This window comes from Archocentrus centrarchus (genome assembly GCF_007364275.1).
Source record: "Archocentrus centrarchus isolate MPI-CPG fArcCen1 chromosome 18 unlocalized genomic scaffold, fArcCen1 scaffold_23_ctg1, whole genome shotgun sequence".
NCBI classification, from domain to species: domain Eukaryota; kingdom Metazoa; phylum Chordata; class Actinopteri; order Cichliformes; family Cichlidae; genus Archocentrus; species Archocentrus centrarchus.
The window spans coordinates 3,673,859-3,694,392 of NW_022060145.1; the positions used below are offsets into that span (position 1 = coordinate 3,673,859).

The 20,534-nt window shown below is 36.3% G+C and overlaps 1 protein-coding gene across 1 annotated transcript; it reads right to left on the minus strand.

The window, feature by feature from the left end:
- Positions 1-1,438: 1,438 nt before the first annotated feature.
- LOC115775036 (tenascin-like) lies at positions 1,439-19,318 on the minus strand. The gene is made up of 17 exons (XM_030722482.1): positions 19,174-19,318; positions 18,480-18,722; positions 16,575-16,832; positions 13,516-13,773; positions 12,309-12,566; positions 11,531-11,788; positions 10,321-10,578; positions 9,544-9,801; positions 8,334-8,591; positions 7,556-7,813; positions 6,349-6,606; positions 5,572-5,829; positions 4,365-4,622; positions 3,587-3,844; positions 3,355-3,360; positions 1,798-1,877; positions 1,439-1,632 (listed from the first exon to the last, which is right to left on the minus strand). The coding sequence occupies exons 1-17, from the start codon at positions 19,316-19,318 to the stop codon at positions 1,558-1,560; spliced, it is 3,645 nt and encodes a 1,214-aa protein (XP_030578342.1). The 3' UTR covers positions 1,439-1,557.
- Positions 19,319-20,534: the final 1,216 nt, after the last annotated feature.

The window sequence follows — 20,534 nt, forward strand, 5'->3', positions numbered from 1 at the left end:
AATGTTTTCCTCAAAGTAGGGAAAATTTACTAGGGTATATAAATGGCCCATAGATACATGTCTAGACATTATTTACCTTGTTCTATTGGCGAGATCTGATGACAAAGATCTCTTTTATATCACACCAAGTTGTTGACTTCATTATTTCTCTGTTAAGGACCCTCAGGTTTCTGTATTTTTTTTTTTTTTGTTATTAATTTCCCATTTTACTTTGGTAATCATTTGTCTCCTATGTCTTGCATTTAGTTTTACTTCTCCTCCTCCCCTATTGTCAGTGATTGTCTTTATCTATGTGATTAGCTGGATCAAAAGTTTCTTATCCCACAGACAAACTCAGACTCCACCATCTTGAACTGCAGTTTGTGACGGTAGTCCTTGTTTTGCTCTGCAGCCTTGGAGATTTCAGTGTAACAACACATAAACCACTTCTCTACCAGTTGCAAGTTCTGGTTAGAGTATTCTTGCACCTCACAGTGCTTCTTTAATGCACAGCAAGTTCTGCCACCACCAGGGCTAGCTCAACAGGATAAAATGATAGTTAGATGGCTGGTAATATACCTGCCTAAGTAATGGCTATGTCTGCAAATGCTGCATAAAAAAATATTAGCCAGTGCCACAGATTCTGCATTAAAGACTGACTTAGCTACACAAGTAAATTGAGGTCATACACAGGTCATAACAGAAAATTATGCTAAATTACTCAATTTTGTATTTATGAATATGCCACTGGTGTGCAGTGACTTTCACAGAAAGGCAAGCAGAGACTATCGTCGTCAGACCTTTCCTTATTAATGTAATCAAAGAGATCTTAACAACTTTTTCACACTTCATCTTTGCTGCATCACACATTGGCCAAGGTGGTTAGCAAGAGGAAACTCATCTGTTAATGATGATAAATGATTGAAGCTCATTTAGATACAAATGGGGATTGTTTTTCCACACAGAGCAGTGAATGCAGAGCCAGCACATGCTGGTCTCCCATCACCACAATGCACATGTGCAAACCCCCAGAAAAAAGAAAAATATTGTATTGTTTATTTAATCATGTGTTTTTATATATAAATGCAAATCAATTATACACCAGATTGACACCGTTTCATAACAGGAAGTTCTTGGATTTGGAACAATGCACATATTCATATGAAGTTATAATAAATGACACAACATTGCTACAGAAAGAAAATATCTACTTTTCATATATATGAATATAGTGTCCGTGTGGGTTTCTTCTGGGTACTCCGGTGTCTGATTCTGACGGCTGAAAAAAATGACCTCCGGTTTCCTCCCACATTTTAAAGACATGCAGTTACTGGGGTTAGATTAATTGGTCACTCTAAACTGCCCATAGGTATGAATGTAAAAAGAAAGTGCATTATCATTTAACATTACACACACACACACACACATAAATAATGTATTTATTTTTGTTCCTTTTTGAGGAAAGTCAATGAAATTAAACATTTTAATATAAACCTTTTAAGAATGATTATTATTACTTTTTGCATTGCAATATAGATCTATTAACTTCTATTCAATCTCATCTTTTCTCCTTTGGTGTCATGGCTTGGCTGGCTTAACCCTCAGGACCATTGGGGATGAAGATTGTGGCAATAATCTATTTTGTCTGAAGAACTAGATTGAGAGAAAAAAAAAAAGCCACACATGCACACACAACAGAAAAAACAAACAAACACACAAGCAAAAAACAAAAAAGATCATGTTATTACTGGACAAAGTATTTGAAATAGTGAATATAAGCAAGCCTTGAAAATATAATTAAACAGAGGTTAGTCTGACCTCCTCCAACAAAGCCTGAATGTCTGAGTCTGACGGCTGAAAAAATGACCTCAGTCTCATGCTCAGCGCCAAAACATAATCTGTTGACAAAAAAAACACAATTGTTACATTCAAAAATATCAACAAGTTAATGTTAAATGATAATGTACTTTTTAACAATACTGCATTTACACCAGTTTATTATATTCACAATAGAACACTGGAAACACATCGTTTTAAACTTAGATGAATGTTGTCCCACTCTTGTTTGATAGAGAATTCCAGCTGTTCAACAGTCCTGGGTCTTTGTTATTATTTTTCATCATTATAAATAGGTAAGTTTAAAAAGATGTTGCAGCTGTAGATGGAAGCACATGTTGCTCCAAGACATATACATATATATATGTATATACATAAGACATATCTATACACCTTTCAGCACTGATGGTGCCTTTTCAGATGTGCAAGATACCAGTTCCCCAAACACTAATGCACTGATGCACCCATACTGTCAGAGATGCAGGCTTTTAAACTGAGTGCTGATAACAAGCCAGAAGCTCCGGATACCTCTTTAATCCGGAGGACACGTTGTCCATATTTTCCACGAAGAATTTCAAATTTTGATTTGTCTGACCACAGAACGATTTTCCACTTTTTCTCAGTCTATTTCAACTGAGCTTTGGCCCAGTGAAGACAGCAGGGTTTCACGTTTACATATGACTTTTTGCACGATAGAGCATTAACCTGCATTTAGGAATGCATAGTGAATGGTGATGTTTTGAAGTGTTCCTGAGCCCATGCGGTGATCTCCAGGACAGAATCATGCTCGTTTTTAATGCAGTTCTTATTGCAGCGATGCCTGAGGGCCTGAAGATTACTAGAAATGCAATACTGATTTTCAGCCTTTCAGGGTTTCACAATTTGTAGACACATTGTTTTGCAGATTGGAGAACCTTTGCTAATCTTTACTCCTGAGAAACTCTGAGTCTCTAAGATGTTATTTTTAAACCCAATCATGCTGCTGAAATTTTGCCAATTAACTTCATTACCTGCAAAATGTTCCTCCAGCTGTTTCTTTTTAGTACCACTTACTTTTTTTTTGCATTTTTGGCCACAGCAGCTTTTTATCATAGTGGAGAGAGACAGGAAATGGGGGAAAGATACAGGGGAAGACACGCAGGGAAATTGGTGACAGGCCGGGATGCGAACCCGCGCCACCCGCACCGCAACGCGGCATATGTATGTGGTCGCCGGCTTCACCACTACGCCACCCAGGCGCCCAAGTACCACTTACTTTTCTAGTCTTTTGATGGTCCTACCCCAACTTTTTTGAGATAGTTGCTACCTCCAAATTAAAAATGAGAATATTTTTCTAAAAATGTTAAATTTCTCAGTTTAAAGATTTCATGTTACAGCGTACCAACCTTTTTAGAATTGGAGTTGTAGATCAAAACTCATAAAACATAATAAAGTAAATAAAAGAAAAATTATAAGTAATCAAATGACCAAACTAATTAATGATATATTCAAGAAATGCTTTAAGACTGTCCAGTGTCTGGAAGAAATGCAAATACTTACTTGGTCCTTTGGATGTAGGAAGACGAATCAGTTGTGTGTTTACATGGAGCGAAAAATAAAATAAAATGAATTTCAAATTAACTTACAACATGTAAAATACTGACAACTCTGCATGGTGTTATAAATAAAAATGTAAAAGAATGTTTAACTTTCAAATGTAGAAAAAAATTTTGGACATGAACAAGGGGGAACAACTCCTCCTCTTCTTTGTAGATTTTATTCATTTACTTACCTGTAAATGCAGCAGTGCTGACTCCACTGCTTCTGATGTTCTCAAACACAGAGTAGAGAGTGAATGTGTATTTACTTCCAGCAGTGAGAGATGAGACTGTGTGAGTTAGTGGTCCATCTCCAGCTGGTGCACTGATGTTTGTCTCTGTACCATTAAACTGGAGAACAAAGCTGATGTTGTTGTTGACTTTATTCCACTGCAGAGTGATGCTGCTCTCATTTTGTCCTATTGATCTGAAGTTTTCTGCATTTGGAGGTGCTGAGAGAGAAAATCAGCAGTGAAGGGACATTTTAAATAAATTATTAAATGTTTTGGGTTTCCTTTGGGGTAAGCAGTACACTTGCGAAAGCATGACATCAAGTTATTAAAGCAACACATATCAGCTTTTATATTCATCAGCAGATCTCACCAGTTAAACAATCCTTACTGCTCAGATAGAATTAAAACCACTGATGCACCATTACTCTCAGTAACTGCAATTCCTTGTAAACTCATTGTTTCCAATGTGCATTCAACTTGATTTACTTAAGCTTTTCTTCATATGATGCTGAGTTTAAGTCTCTAATGCCCCCAGCTGCTCTTGACTGATTATTGTCACTAAATTGGATGCCACGTCATGAATCATTAGTTATTCATACTATGCAGTGATTAATCTCAGTGGTATATTAGCCAGTCAAAGATGTATTGTATTTCACCTCTGCTAGGTTTGCATTTGCTTCTGTAGAAAACAAAACAATGCTGTGCTTGGTTTATTACACAATAATGTTCATTAGCTTACCAGTAGATGCAACAATGCTGACTCCACTGCTTCTAACATTTTTAAACACAGAGTAGAGAGTGAATGTGTATTTAGTTCCAGCAGTGAGAGATGAGACTGTGTGAGTTAGTGGTCCATTTCCATCTGGTGCACTGATGTTTGTCTCTGTAGCATTAAACTGGAGAACAAAGCTGATGTTGTTGTTGACTTTATTCCATTGCAGAGTGATGCTGCTCTCATTTTGAGCCAGTGATGTAAGGTTTACTGCATTTGTCGGAGCTGAAAAACACAAAGAGCAAGAAAGTAAATGAACATGTTTAAGAATGGATTATGTTTTATTGTGAATCATTATTTGTTTAAACCAGACTAAACCAAATAAGGTGATCTCACTGAGCACCATTTCCACACATACTAATAAAGTGACCTCTTTTGATGTCCTGGCACCAAAAAACTACAAGTGTGTGCCTTTGAATCTGAAATTAATTTTCAGTTTTTCATGCACACTTTATGACCTCGACCACAATAATTGGAGGTAGGTTATATTTACAGGCCTGTTTGTGCGTGTGTTTGCAATATAACTCAAAAATTTAGAACCAAGATTGATGAAATCTTGTGGAAAAAATCCTCAGGGTCCCATGAACATATATTTCACTTTGAAGGTTAAAGGTCAAGAACAGCAAAAATGATGTAAAATGTAAAAATCCCTATTTCCCCTAATTGTCGAAATTTTAAAATTGGAATCTGTCAAAATTTTAAATGGATCAAGATGCAATTTGGTAATCAGGTAAAAGCAATTACTGTTATAATTCAATCTTTTTTCTATTTTAAATGAAAAGTTGCACAAAAGTGCCAGGTTAACTACAAATTACAAAGAAAAATCATATAGACAATTCAAATCTTGGCAAATGTTTGTTTTTCCAGTTTTTGTGAAGTACTTTTTTCAGATACTATTAGGGTACAAAAACTGAATCAATTATTTTCAGACTATATATGCCTTTATCTGCTTTTGTATATCACTTTTTAAAATACAAATATCAAGTAGTATTTCAAAGGTTTTTAAAGGCAAGTACAAAATGTAGTTTTTGTGACCTAGTAATTTATGATAGAGTGTGACAACATTTGGTGGAGGCTATTGAAGTGTAGGAAGTGCACATGAAAACTTTTGGGTTGAGGGTGGAGCTATGTGCTCTACTGAGTACCCTTCTAGCTTTGAAATGTATTCACTTACCAGTGACTGCAGTAATGTTGACTCCACTGCTTCTGACATTTTTAAACACAGAGTAGAGAGTGAATGTGTACACTGTTGCAGCGCTGAGAGATGGAACTATGAGAGTTAGTGGTCCATCTCCATCTGGTGCACTGATGTTTGTCTCTGTACCATTAAACTGGAGAACAAAGCTGATGTTGTTGTTGACTTTATTCCACTGCAGAGTGATGCTGCTCTCATTTTGTCCTATTGATCTGAAGTTTTCTGCATTTGGAGGTGCTGAGAGAGAAAATCAGCAGTGAAGGGACATTTTAAATAAATTATTAAATGTTTTGGGTTTCCTTTGGGGTAAGCAGTACACTTGCGAAAGCATGACATCAAGTTATTAAAGCAACACATATCAGCTTTTATTTTCATCAGCAGATCTCACCAGTTAAACAATCCTTACTGCTCAGATAGAATTAAAACCACTGATGCACCATTACTCTCAGTAACTGCAATTCCTTGTAAACTCATTGTTTCCAATGTGCATTCAACTTGATTTACTTAAGCTTTTCTTCATATGATGCTGAGTTTAAGTCTCTAATGCCCCAGCTGCTCTTGACTGATTATTGTCACTAAATTGGATGCCACGTCATGAATCATTAGTTATTCATACTATGCAGTGATTAATCTCAGTGGTATATTAGCCAGTCAAAGATGTATTGTATTTCACCTCTGCTAGGTTTGCATTTGCTTCTGTAGAAAACAAAACAATGCTGTGCTTGGTTTATTACACAATAATGTTCATTAGCTTACCAGTAGATGCAACAATGCTGACTCCACTGCTTCTAACATTTTTAAACACAGAGTAGAGAGTGAATGTGTATTTAGTTCCAGCAGTGAGAGATGAGACTGTGTGAGTTAGTGGTCCATTTCCGTCTGGTGCACTGATGTTTGTCTCTGTACCATTAAACTGGAGAACAAAGCTGATGTTGTTGTTGACTTTATTCCATTGCAGAGTGATGCTGCTCTCATTTTGAGCCAGTGATGTAAGGTTTACTGCATTTGTCGGAGCTGAAAAACACAAAGAGCAAGAAAGTAAATGAACATGTTTAAGAATGGATTATGTTTTATTGTGAATCATTATTTGTTTAAACCAGACTAAACCAAATAAGGTGATCTCATTGAGCACCATTTCCACACATACTAATAAAGTGACCTCTTTTGATGTCCTGGCACCAAAAAACTACAAGTGTGTGCCTTTGAATCTGAAATTAATTTTCAGTTTTTCATGCACACTTTATGACCTCGACCACAATAATTGGAGGTAGGTTTTATTTACAGGCCTGTTTGTGCGTGTGTTTGCAATATAACTCAAAAATTTAGAACCAAGATTGATGAAATCTTGTGGAAATACTCCTCAGGGTCCCATGAACATATATTTCACTTTGAAGGTTAAAGGTCAAGAACAGCAAAAATGATGTAAAATGTAAAAATCCCTATTTCCCCTAATTGCCAAAATTTTAAAATTGGAATCTGTCAAAATTTTAAATGGATCAAGATGCAATTTGGTAATCAGGTAAAAGCAATTACTGTTATAATTCAATCTTTTTTCTATTTTAAATGAAAAGTCGCACAAAAGTGCCAGGTTAACTACAAATTACAAAGAAAAATCATATAGACAATTCAAATCTTGGCAAATGTTTGTTTTTCCAGTTTTTGTGAAGTACTTTTTTCAGATACTATTAGGGTACAAAAACTGAATCAATTATTTTCAGACTATATATGCCTTTATCTGTTTTTGTATATCACTTTTTAAAATACAAATATCAAGTAGTATTTCAAAGGTTTTTAAAGGCAAGTACAAAATGTAGTTTTTGTGACCTAGTAATTTATGATAGAGTGTGACAACATTTGGTGGAGGCTATTGAAGTGTAGGAAGTGCACATGAAAACTTTTGGGTTGAGGGTGGAGCTATGTGCTCTACTGAGTGCCCTTCTAGCTTTGAAATGTATTCACTTACCAGTGACTGCAGTAATGTTGACTCCACTGCTTCTGACATTTTTAAACACAGAGTAGAGAGTGAATGTGTACACTGTTGCAGCGCTGAGAGATGGAACTATGAGAGTTAGTGGTCCATCTCCAGCTGGTGCACTGATGTTTGTCTCTGTACCATTAAACTGGAGAACAAAGCTGATGTTGTTGTTGACTTTATTCCACTGCAGAGTGATGCTGCTCTCATTTTGTCCTATTGATCTGAAGTTTTCTGCATTTGGAGGTGCTGAGAGAGAAAATCAGCAGTGAAGGGACATTTTAAATAAATTATTAAATGTTTTGGGTTTCCTTTGGGGTAAGCAGTACACTTGCGAAAGCATGACATCAAGTTATTAAAGCAACACATATCAGCTTTTATTTTCATCAGCAGATCTCACCAGTTAAACAATCCTTACTGCTCATATAGAATTAAAACCACTGATGCACCATTACTCTCAGTAACTGCAATTCCTTGTAAACTCATTGTTTCCAATGTGCATTCAACTTGATTTACTTAAGCTTTTCTTCATATGATGCTGAGTTTAAGTCTCTAATGCCCCCAGCTGCTCTTGACTGATTATTGTCACTAAATTGGATGCCACGTCATGAATCATTAGTTATTCATACTATGCAGTGATTAATCTCAGTGGTATATTAGCCAGTCAAAGATGTATTGTATTTCACCTCTGCTAGGTTTGCATTTGCTTCTGTAGAAAACAAAACAATGCTGTGCTTGGTTTATTACACAATAATGTTCATTAGCTTACCAGTAGATGCAACAATGCTGACTCCACTGCTTCTAACATTTTTAAACACAGAGTAGAGAGTGAATGTGTATTTAGTTCCAGCAGTGAGAGATGAGACTGTGTGAGTTAGTGGTCCATTTCCATCTGGTGCACTGATGTTTGTCTCTGTACCATTAAACTGGAGAACAAAGCTGATGTTGTTGTTGACTTTATTCCACTGCAGAGTGATGCTGCTCTCATTTTGAGCCAGTGATGTAAGGTTTACTGCATTTGTCGGAGCTGAAAAACACAAAGAGCAAGAAAGTAAATGAACATGTTTAAGAATGGATTATGTTTTATTGTGAATCATTATTTGTTTAAACCAGACTAAACCAAATAAGGTGATCTCACTGAGCACCATTTCCACACATACTAATAAAGTGACCTCTTTTGATGTCCTGGCACCAAAAAACTACAAGTGTGTGCCTTTGAATCTGAAATTAATTTTCAGTTTTTCATGCACACTTTATGACCTCGACCACAATAATTGGAGGTAGGTTTTATTTACAGGCCTGTTTGTGTGTGTGTTTGCAATATAACTCAAAAATTTAGAACCAAGATTGATGAAATCTTGTGGAAATACTCCTCAGGGTCCCATGAACATATATTTCACTTTGAAGGTTAAAGGTCAAGAACAGCAAAAATGATGTAAAATGTAAAAATCCCTATTTCCCCTAATTGTCGAAATTTTAAAATTGGAATCTGTCAAAATTTTAAATGGATCAAGATGCAATTTGGTAATCAGGTAAAAGCAATTACTGTTATAATTCAATCTTTTTTCTATTTTAAATGAAAAGTCGCACAAAAGTGCCAGGTTAACTACAAATTACAAAGAAAAATCATATAGACAATTCAAATCTTGGCAAATGTTTGTTTTTCCAGTTTTTGTGAAGTACTTTTTTCAGATACTATTAGGGTACAAAAACTGAATCAATTATTTTCAGACTATATATGCCTTTATCTGTTTTTGTATATCACTTTTTAAAATACAAATATTAAGTAGTATTTCAAAGGGTTTTAAAGGCAAGTACAAAATGTTGTAGTTTTTGTGACCTAGTAATTTATGATAGAGTGTGACAACATTTGGTGGAGGCTATTGAAGTGTAGGAAGTGCACATGAAAACTTTTGGGTTGAGGGTGGAGCTATGCGCTCTACTGAGTGCCCTTCTAGTTTTGAAATGTATTCACTTACCAGTGACTGCAGTAATGTTGACTCCACTGCTTCTGACATTTTTAAACACAGAGTAGAGAGTGAATGTGTACACTGTTGCAGCGCTGAGAGATGGAACTATGAGAGTTAGTGGTCCATCTCCATCTGGTGCACTGATGTTTGTCTCTGTACCATTAAACTGGAGAACAAAGCTGATGTTGTTGTTGACTTTATTCCACTGCAGAGTGATGCTGCTCTCATTTTGTCCTATTGATCTGAAGTTTTCTGCATTTGGAGGTGCTGAGAGAGAAAATCAGCAGTGAAGGGACATTTTAAATAAATTATTAAATGTTTTGGGTTTCCTTTGGGGTAAGCAGTACACTTGCGAAAGCATGACATCAAGTTATTAAAGCAACACATATCAGCTTTTATTTTCATCAGCAGATCTCACCAGTTAAACAATCCTTACTGCTCAGATAGAATTAAAACCACTGATGCACCATTACTCTCAGTAACTGCAATTCCTTGTAAACTCATTGTTTCCAATGTGCATTCAACTTGATTTACTTAAGCTTTTCTTCATATGATGCTGAGTTTAAGTCTCTAATGCCCCAGCTGCTCTTGACTGATTATTGTCACTAAATTGGATGCCACGTCATGAATCATTAGTTATTCATACTATGCAGTGATTAATCTCAGTGGTATATTAGCCAGTCAAAGATGTATTGTATTTCACCTCTGCTAGGTTTGCATTTGCTTCTGTAGAAAACAAAACAATGCTGTGCTTGGTTTATTACACAATAATGTTCATTAGCTTACCAGTAGATGCAACAATGCTGACTCCACTGCTTCTAACATTTTTAAACACAGAGTAGAGAGTGAATGTGTATTTAGTTCCAGCAGTGAGAGATGAGACTGTGTGAGTTAGTGGTCCATTTCCATCTGGTGCACTGATGTTTGTCTCTGTACCATTAAACTGGAGAACAAAGCTGATGTTGTTGTTGACTTTATTCCACTGCAGAGTGATGCTGCTCTCATTTTGAGCCAGTGATGTAAGGTTTACTGCATTTGTCGGAGCTGAAAAACACAAAGAGCAAGAAAGTAAATGAACATGTTTAAGAATGGATTATGTTTTATTGTGAATCATTATTTGTTTAAACCAGACTAAACCAAATAAGGTGATCTCACTGAGCACCATTTCCACACATACTAATAAAGTGACCTCTTTTGATGTCCTGGCACCAAAAAACTACAAGTGTGTGCCTTTGAATCTGAAATTAATTTTCAGTTTTTCATGCACACTTTATGACCTCGACCACAATAATTGGAGGTAGGTTTTATTTACAGGCCTGTTTGTGTGTGTGTTTGCAATATAACTCAAAAATTTAGAACCAAGATTGATGAAATCTTGTGGAAATACTCCTCAGGGTCCCATGAACATATATTTCACTTTGAAGGTTAAAGGTCAAGAACAGCAAAAATGATGTAAAATGTAAAAATCCCTATTTCCCCTAATTGTCGAAATTTTAAAATTGGAATCTGTCAAAATTTTAAATGGATCAAGATGCAATTTGGTAATCAGGTAAAAGCAATTACTGTTATAATTCAATCTTTTTTCTATTTTAAATGAAAAGTCGCACAAAAGTGCCAGGTTAACTACAAATTACAAAGAAAAATCATATAGACAATTCAAATCTTGGCAAATGTTTGTTTTTCCAGTTTTTGTGAAGTACTTTTTTCAGATACTATTAGGGTACAAAAACTGAATCAATTATTTTCAGACTATATATGCCTTTATCTGTTTTTGTATATCACTTTTTAAAATACAAATATTAAGTAGTATTTCAAAGGGTTTTAAAGGCAAGTACAAAATGTTGTAGTTTTTGTGACCTAGTAATTTATGATAGAGTGTGACAACATTTGGTGGAGGCTATTGAAGTGTAGGAAGTGCACATGAAAACTTTTGGGTTGAGGGTGGAGCTATGCGCTCTACTGAGTGCCCTTCTAGTTTTGAAATGTATTCACTTACCAGTGACTGCAGTAATGTTGACTCCACTGCTTCTGACATTTTTAAACACAGAGTAGAGAGTGAATGTGTACACTGTTGCAGCGCTGAGAGATGGAACTATGAGAGTTAGTGGTCCATCTCCATCTGGTGCACTGATGTTTGTCTCTGTACCATTAAACTGGAGAACAAAGCTGATGTTGTTGTTGACTTTATTCCACTGCAGAGTGATGCTGCTCTCATTTTGTCCTATTGATCTGAAGTTTTCTGCATTTGGAGGTGCTGAGAGAGAAAATCAGCAGTGAAGGGACATTTTAAATAAATTATTAAATGTTTTGGGTTTCCTTTGGGGTAAGCAGTACACTTGCGAAAGCATGACATCAAGTTATTAAAGCAACACATATCAGCTTTTATTTTCATCAGCAGATCTCACCAGTTAAACAATCCTTACTGCTCATATAGAATTAAAACCACTGATGCACCATTACTCTCAGTAACTGCAATTCCTTGTAAACTCATTGTTTCCAATGTGCATTCAACTTGATTTACTTAAGCTTTTCTTCATATGATGCTGAGTTTAAGTCTCTAATGCCCCCAGCTGCTCTTGACTGATTATTGTCACTAAATTGGATGCCACGTCATGAATCATTAGTTATTCATACTATGCAGTGATTAATCTCAGTGGTATATTAGCCAGTCAAAGATGTATTGTATTTCACCTCTGCTAGGTTTGCATTTGCTTCTGTAGAAAACAAAACAATGCTGTGCTTGGTTTATTACACAATAATGTTCATTAGCTTACCAGTAGATGCAACAATGCTGACTCCACTGCTTCTAACATTTTTAAACACAGAGTAGAGAGTGAATGTGTATTTAGTTCCAGCAGTGAGAGATGAGACTGTGTGAGTTAGTGGTCCATTTCCGTCTGGTGCACTGATGTTTGTCTCTGTACCATTAAACTGGAGAACAAAGCTGATGTTGTTGTTGACTTTATTCCATTGCAGAGTGATGCTGCTCTCATTTTGAGCCAGTGATGTAAGGTTTACTGCATTTGTCGGAGCTGAAAAACACAAAGAGCAAGAAAGTAAATGAACATGTTTAAGAATGGATTATGTTTTATTGTGAATCATTATTTGTTTAAACCAGACTAAACCAAATAAGGTGATCTCACTGAGCACCATTTCCACACATACTAATAAAGTGACCTCTTTTGATGTCCTGGCACCAAAAAACTACAAGTGTGTGCCTTTGAATCTGAAATTAATTTTCAGTTTTTCATGCACACTTTATGACCTCGACCACAATAATTGGAGGTAGGTTATATTTACAGGCCTGTTTGTGCGTGTGTTTGCAATATAACTCAAAAATTTAGAACCAAGATTGATGAAATCTTGTGGAAAAAATCCTCAGGGTCCCATGAACATATATTTCACTTTGAAGGTTAAAGGTCAAGAACAGCAAAAATGATGTAAAATGTAAAAATCCCTATTTCCCCTAATTGTCGAAATTTTAAAATTGGAATCTGTCAAAATTTTAAATGGATCAAGATGCAATTTGGTAATCAGGTAAAAGCAATTACTGTTATAATTCAATCTTTTTTCTATTTTAAATGAAAAGTCGCACAAAAGTGCCAGGTTAACTACAAATTACAAAGAAAAATCATATAGACAATTCAAATCTTGGCAAATGTTTGTTTTTCCAGTTTTTGTGAAGTACTTTTTTCAGATACTATTAGGGTACAAAAACTGAATCAATTATTTTCAGACTATATATGCCTTTATCTGTTTTTGTATATCACTTCTTAAAATACAAATATTAAGTAGTATTTCAAAGGTTTTTAAAGGCAAGTACAAAATGTAGTTTTTGTGACCTAGTAATTTATGATAGAGTGTGACAACATTTGGTGGAGGCTATTGAAGTGTAGGAAGTGCACATGAAAACTTTTGGGTTGAGGGTGGAGCTATGCGCTCTACTGAGTGCCCTTCTAGCTTTGAAATGTATTCACTTACCAGTGACTGCAGTAATGTTGACTCCACTGCTTCTGACATTTTTAAACACAGAGTAGAGAGTGAATGTGTACACTGTTGCAGCGCTGAGAGATGGAACTATGAGAGTTAGTGGTCCATCTCCATCTGGTGCACTGATGTTTGTCTCTGTACCATTAAACTGGAGAACAAAGCTGATGTTGTTGTTGACTTTATTCCACTGCAGAGTGATGCTGCTCTCATTTTGTCCTATTGATCTGAAGTTTTCTGCATTTGGAGGAGCTGAAAAACACAAAGAGCAGCCAAGTGACTTGATCAGCTCATGGCCACAGTGGTAGTAGTGACTGTATAGGAAGATAGTTTGAAAACTAAAGATGATCTTATCATTGCATAGCTTACTATATCCATCAAATATCAGTGAAGACTTAAATGACATCAGAAATGGTTAATCTGGGGAATATGAAAGCAGACTCTTTTTTTCAGTATTTAATAGCAGAAGTAATGAAATAAACATGAAAAAAAAAACAAGATTCTTCCAACCTATCAGTTTATTTTATGAAGAAACATATCAGGAAGCACATTGTTGTTTAGACATTGTTCTGTAGAAACGCTTGTTTTTGCATTGTGTACTGCTGTGAATGCCATATCTTGTGATTTTGGCCTGTTGTTTACGAGATATATACACAAGGAAAACTTCTGTTTTTGTAGGGCTGCAACGATTTGTCGACATAAGGTGGAATTTTAATGTTGACGCGTCATATCCTAAAACCACCTACGTAATTTTGTAACTACAACACACCACAAGAAGATATGGCGGCAGTATTGCCTCCACTGGCTGCTAATAACAATGCCAACGAATAAGAACAACATGAACAACCTAACTATGGTGTAACAGAGAGGAGGGTGGAGAAAATGAAAGAAAATGAAGACAGATTATCAAAGGTGAGGGAGCATTTCCCAGAAAACAAAAATAAAGTTGAATGCAGACTGAAAAATCTTTATGATTTAATTTGAAGCATTATTTCAACTTTTGAACAGAGGCTATTTTTATTTACTTATTTACACATTATAATTTCATTTGAAAATAAAAATTGCATTCACTTTAATATGCATTATTTGATATTTATTGTGATGCTCACATTAATGTTAAAAATACATTTAATTAGTTTCAAACTCATATTTTCATTATTGTAATTGTGAGAAGAGACAACAAGGTGATATTCACAGGTGGGCCGGCTTGAACATGTGAGGTAAGATTGAAATAATTGTTGACTAATCAATGAAATAATTGACAGATTATTCAAAAATAATCCTTAGTTGCAGCCCTACTGTTAACTTATATGTCACCTGTTTCCTTGCATTTATAATTAGGCTTTCACACATTTTTTTTCACATTAGGAATAATCTCATACTCGAGATTATTGTTCTTATGAGTATGAAATAAAACAAAAGCTAAAGATTGACAGAGAAGATGGGGCTTAGAGCTGAACATTTATGTCTCTTTTGTGAAAAAATCTGTAGTTTATATGAAAAATATGTCTCTAATACTGACAGAACACCTTTCAGCTAAACATTAAACATGAACATACAGTCAAACAGTAGGGCTCAGTGTCTTTAGCTGTACACATTTACCTTCACAGGTGACACCTGGACTTGGAGCAGGTGTGGTTGAATGAACATCAGGGTCTGTAACATTCACCTCTGTTTACAGTTAAAAAGAAATAATATTACTGCATTGATACTGGATCAAATCCACTGTTTTTTGTAAGCAGTGAATTTAAGAATAACACGAAGAAAACAAATTGAAGTATAACAATACCTGTACAGTATGCAAGAGAGCATGTGACGGGCTTCTCAAGTTTGTAGACGTAGTAGTTTCCATAGCAGAGTTTGACCTGGATGGTGTGTGAGGTGAAGAGACAGCAGCTGCCAGACCAAGTATTGCACACAGTGCGATTTACAGTTTCCCCGGGCTGTGTGGGATGAGGTTGTGTTATCCACAAAGGAGCATGGGTTCCACACCTGTATGAGTCTATGCACCTCTCTGGAATTCGAGCATTGGATTGCCCCAGAAACAGGCGATACCAGCCTTGCCAGTTAATATCAAGATCGCAGTGTAGAACCTGAATATTTGTGTTATTTGTTGAACGCCAATCATCATTCAGTGCAGTGTAGTTCTGACAGGGGTCAAAAACTTGGGAATTCATGAAACCTGCAGGATAAACAAACACTTTTTACTACAAGCCAAATCACCCATATCGATACAGCACTGTACTCTATGCTTTAAGTATTTTTCTAACTTTCACACACTCCGGTGAATGCACTGGGGGAAGTTTGGGGTTCAGAATCTTGCACAAGGACACTCTGACAAGCGGAGTGGAGAAGCCAGGAATTGAACCATCGACCTTCGGATTGGTAGATGACCCAGATTGGTAGATTCAGTTCATTTGACAAAATATTAAAAAAATAAAGGTGTAAGCAATGATAATAAGGCTCTTGTGCCATGGTGCACATAGAGGCAGGCTGGGGTCGATGCATGCTGGCACTTAGGTGTGCTGCTGTTGAGGTCTAAAGCAGGATTCTAGTTGCATCAGAGTTTATCCCTTTCTGTGCACCCTAGGTGTTGTTGGAGAAAACTCAGTTATATGTTGCCATGTATCATAACCCGCAATGAAAATTTCATTTACATCTGATGATGCTTATTACCTAGTTCTGATTTTTTGTTGCCAGTAGGTTGGTATAGGTCCAAGAGGATTATTTCTGCCAAGAAGCAGATGATTGCTCTGATACTATGTCCTGAAAATCTCAAATTCCAGCAGAAGCTCAAACTCCTTACACATATGAGAGATGACGTTCCAGCTATCTAAAGTCAGTTTAGGCAGCTTTGGATATTAAAAAATAATTCATTTCTGCTAATCTGAATTTTTTTTCAGTGTTTGTTTAGCAAGGAGTAACAGCAACATAAATAAAAAAAAACAGCCTCTCAAACTAACCATCTTGCTTATGGAATGACCTGTAAAAAACCTCTATTTCGTACTGGTATACTCAAAAATGGAAACATATTTCTGAATATAATAACTTACCAGTGACTACAGTAATGCTGACTCCACTGCTTCTGACATTCTCAAACACAGAGTAGAGAGTGAATGTGTACGTAGTTCCAGCAGTGAGAGATGAGACTGTGTAAGTTAGTGGTCCATCTCCATTCGGTGCACTGATGTTTGTCTCTGTAGCATTAAACTGGAGAACAAAGCTGATGTTGTTGTTGACTTTATTCCACTGCAGAGTGATGCTGCTCTCATTTTGTCCTGATGATCTGAAAATGTCTGTGTTTGGGGGAACTGAGGCAGAAAAAGAGAGAAATTAACTTGGCATAAAAACAGAGTCAGGCTTCATCTCATCATTAAAGTAGTTGAATTTTCTAAAAAAAAAAAACCAAACAAACAAAACCAACCAAAAAACTTCCAACTTTTTGCCTTTAATAAAATCATTATTTGTTTGTGTAGGTTCTCAGTTATGGCAGTCTGTGGAGCCTGAAAACAGGTGACTGAACTTCAAGAACTTAAAGAAGTCCAGTCACCCTTTTTCAAGCTTCACAGACTAGGTCAGCAATATTACTTCTTGGCAATAATGATATTTGAAACCCAACTTCTGAAGTGTTGCATTTTAATTTGGTAGATAAATTCACATATTTAGGGATGGAAATTGAAAAACAAAGCATGCTGTCACTGGTTAATATGGACCTGTGATAAAAGAAATGACAACAGAACTGATAACCGAGTATCTCACCACAGTTTTAGTCATTTTTAAAACCAATTACTAAAGATAAATGTGTACTTTATCTTTTCAAAACATTTCCCAGCTGCCTCCAACAGATTTGTTGAAAGAAGAAGCCTACTTGTGGTATTCACATGGAAAATAGAAAAGCCAGGTCTATGATCGGAAACTACCGGTTCCCATATATTTATATTCTGATGCAGCGATAAAACTGATTGTTAAGCATATAATTAAAATGTATTATGTTAGGAAAATATTTAAAATAAATATTTACACTGCATCAGTTTTGCTTCAGAGAGCAGATACTATCAAATAATATCAAAATGTTATAACCTGTATACATGAAGAATTGGAAACTGAAATCTCATAAGAGAACGGCAAATAGATCTGAGCTGCACCGCTAACTGTGAAGAAACACCTTAGATCAGTGCTTGTCAATTATTTTCTGTTATGCCATAGTAAGAAGAAAACCTTTTGCGGTCCCCCCTCTCCGGCTCTATGCTGTGAGCAGGCTAAAAAACAAAACAAAAAACGTGCACCATAGAGCTATTACTTACTGCGCACACTCTGACAATGAGAGCGCCACTGCCACCTACTGTTGTGGATGTGCAATTACACTTTATTCTGGTACGGCCAAAAAAAAGCACGTCCCCCTGGTAAGCTGGGGCGCGCCCCACTATTTGAGAACCACTGCCTTAGATCAACAGTCTGTGTTTGGTTGCATATGTTACTCCTGCCAATTTAATAAACTGTCCCAGACACAGTTTCACTGTGTGTGGCAGTGCATGAAGACAAAGCAGAGTGGCCTTGTATGTTATTGTAGTGGATGTGTTCTTGAATGGGGAAAAAAAGGGAAGATTTTGAGAAGTTGTTTAAATATGGAACGTAAAATAAAGATCTTTTTTTTGTTGTTTTCTCTTTATTTCTGTTGATTTTGTTTGCTTGATGATGCATATGTCACATGTTTTTTTTTGTGTGTTTTTTTTTTTAACCAGCACTGTCTATTACATTTTCTGAGCCATCAGTATTAAAACAAAACCTCTTTTATTGTAAAGTGTGATCATCATTCATGGTTTAAAAAAAAAAAAGTAAGTCACTTTACTTTGATTTGGGTAATCTGAGGTAAAATTTGCATGTATTGTCTGCTTTATGCATTGCTATACTAGTGAAAATATAATGGGGCACTCAGAGTAAGAAATCCTGTATCTTACCAGTGACTGCAGTAATGTTGACGCCACTGCTTCTGACGTTCTGAAGTACAGAGTAGAGAGTGAATGTGTATTTAGTTCCAGCAGTGAGAGATGAGACTGTGTGAGTTAGTGGTCCATTTCCAGCTGGTGCACTGATGTTTGTCTCTGTACCATTAAACTGGAGAACAAAGCTGATGTTGTTGTTGACTTTATTCCACTGCAGAGTGATGCTGCTCTCAGTTTGTGCTACTGAGCTGAAGTTCACTGTAAATGACAGAAATGACAAAAATGCTGATGTCTGTGTTTGTTTAATGCTTGGCTATTTGATGCCACACATTGTGTTCTTTTTGTATTGTTTTGTGCCATTTCATCAAAGCCCAATAATCACTTTACAGATACAGATTTTACAGCTAGATCAGTAGATTTGCACTGTATTTAGCCAGGATGAAAACTCTGAAAAACTTTAAAAACATTGAAATGATTGTTGTCAGCTTTTATTTCACATACAAAAAAAAATATATATAAATCTTCCATTTTTTTCACTGTCACTTTGATCTTAAAGAACTACCAACTGTGTTGGTTTGTTTATGAGTAGTATGCTAAACTGTCTCAATGGAAAGATGAACATCTATTCATCTTGTGTGAGAAGAAATTAGATCAATTACTTGTAGTAAAACAGATGAATGGAAAGCTGTTGGAGCAAAATTCATCTGACCATCGTCCTGAGTCACTGAAATCTGCAGCGACACAGCGCTGATCTCCAGAGTCTGGTTGCCCGGGGGCCCAGTACAGAAACATGGAGTCACTCCCATCAGACCACACTTTTTGCCGATACAGACCGATCCACACAAACTCTCCATTTGCTAAGTTTCTGATTTTATCATTTTCTGTTTGATTTCGTATACTGCAAGAAGAAGAAGGGAAAGAAGAGTAACACTTTGAATGCAGAGGTAAAACACCAGACACTTAAATGTTACACTTTATAATGCATTTAAAAATTTTTTAAAATAGTGCACTACGTGGCTATTTAAAGATTTGGTGCCAACCTTCAACCAACAGAGGAGCAGCAATCATATATGAGACAAATTTATTTATTTATTTTTTTGCGTAGAACATTTTCATTATTTTCTATAACCCCTAACAATTGTCATTCAAAAGATGTCATGGTCCTGGCCCACACTTCCCCCAGGCCATTTCGGTGTGGTTCTGTTTCCTTGTGTTCCTTAGTTTGCTCATTTAGATTCTTTGTGTTCTGTATTTTATTTGTTATCATTTTTATTGAAGCCCTGTTCCCTGTGTGGTACTCCAGTGACTGTCTTGTCCCTTTTTTCATATCCCTGGTCTCATGTGTTGTTATTTTTTGTTTTTTCCCACTGTTGTATGTCAAGTCTGTGTTCCTGTCTCTGTCTAGTTGTTTCATGTTCTTCTGTTCCCCATGTGTTGTGTTCTGTTTCACTTCCTTGGCATCATTAGCAGTGATGTCAGTAATCTGACTACTTTTTTCGGTAACAAGTATCCAAGTCACTGTGCGTTACTATTTTTGTCATTTTCCTCAGTACAAAGATATATTTTTGCTTTCTTCTTGTGTCTCAGGGAGTGACGTCTGGCTGATTAAGTCCCGTTTTCAGCATGAGGACAATAATTGCACACAACGACACAAACATAAACAATGGAGGGGGGGGGGGGTTCTAGTTGGAAATACAGGCACTATTTTGAGTTTGTGTCAGCTAAAAATGACAATATCAAGGTTAGTTGTGCACTCCGTGCTGGCGACAAAGTGCTATCTAGCTTCAAAAACACTAGATCAGATTTGAAGAAACATTTGGAGTCGCAGCACGACACAGTCTAACTTACAGAGCAAGTCCCACCAGGTGGTGCGAAGCAGAGAGCTGCTGCTAATGCAGGAGGCCCCCCCCAGCACCCAAACAACAAAAGCTGGACTTCAGTACAAATCAATAAGTGGGGGGAGTTGGAGAAGTTGGTCGGACAGTATGTAGTAATGCTGCCCTTAAACACGGTTGACTTGCCCTTGTTTCGTGGTTGTCATTTTTATGTTGAGGCAGTGTGTGTGTGTGT

Excerpts from the sequence above, each read along its gene's own strand:
- LOC115775036 (XM_030722482.1), bottom strand. The coding sequence starts at position 19,318 with ATGGAGAGTTTGTGTGGATCGGTCTGTATCGGCAAAAAGTGTGGTCTG. Across the intron at positions 13,774-16,574 it reads CAGCATTACTGTAGTCACTG|CTCCTCCAAATGCAGAAAAC; the intron begins GTAAGTTATTAT and ends TGTGTTTTTCAG. Across the intron at positions 10,579-11,530 it reads CAACATTACTGCAGTCACTG|CTCCGACAAATGCAGTAAAC; the intron begins GTAAGTGAATAC and ends TGTGTTTTTCAG.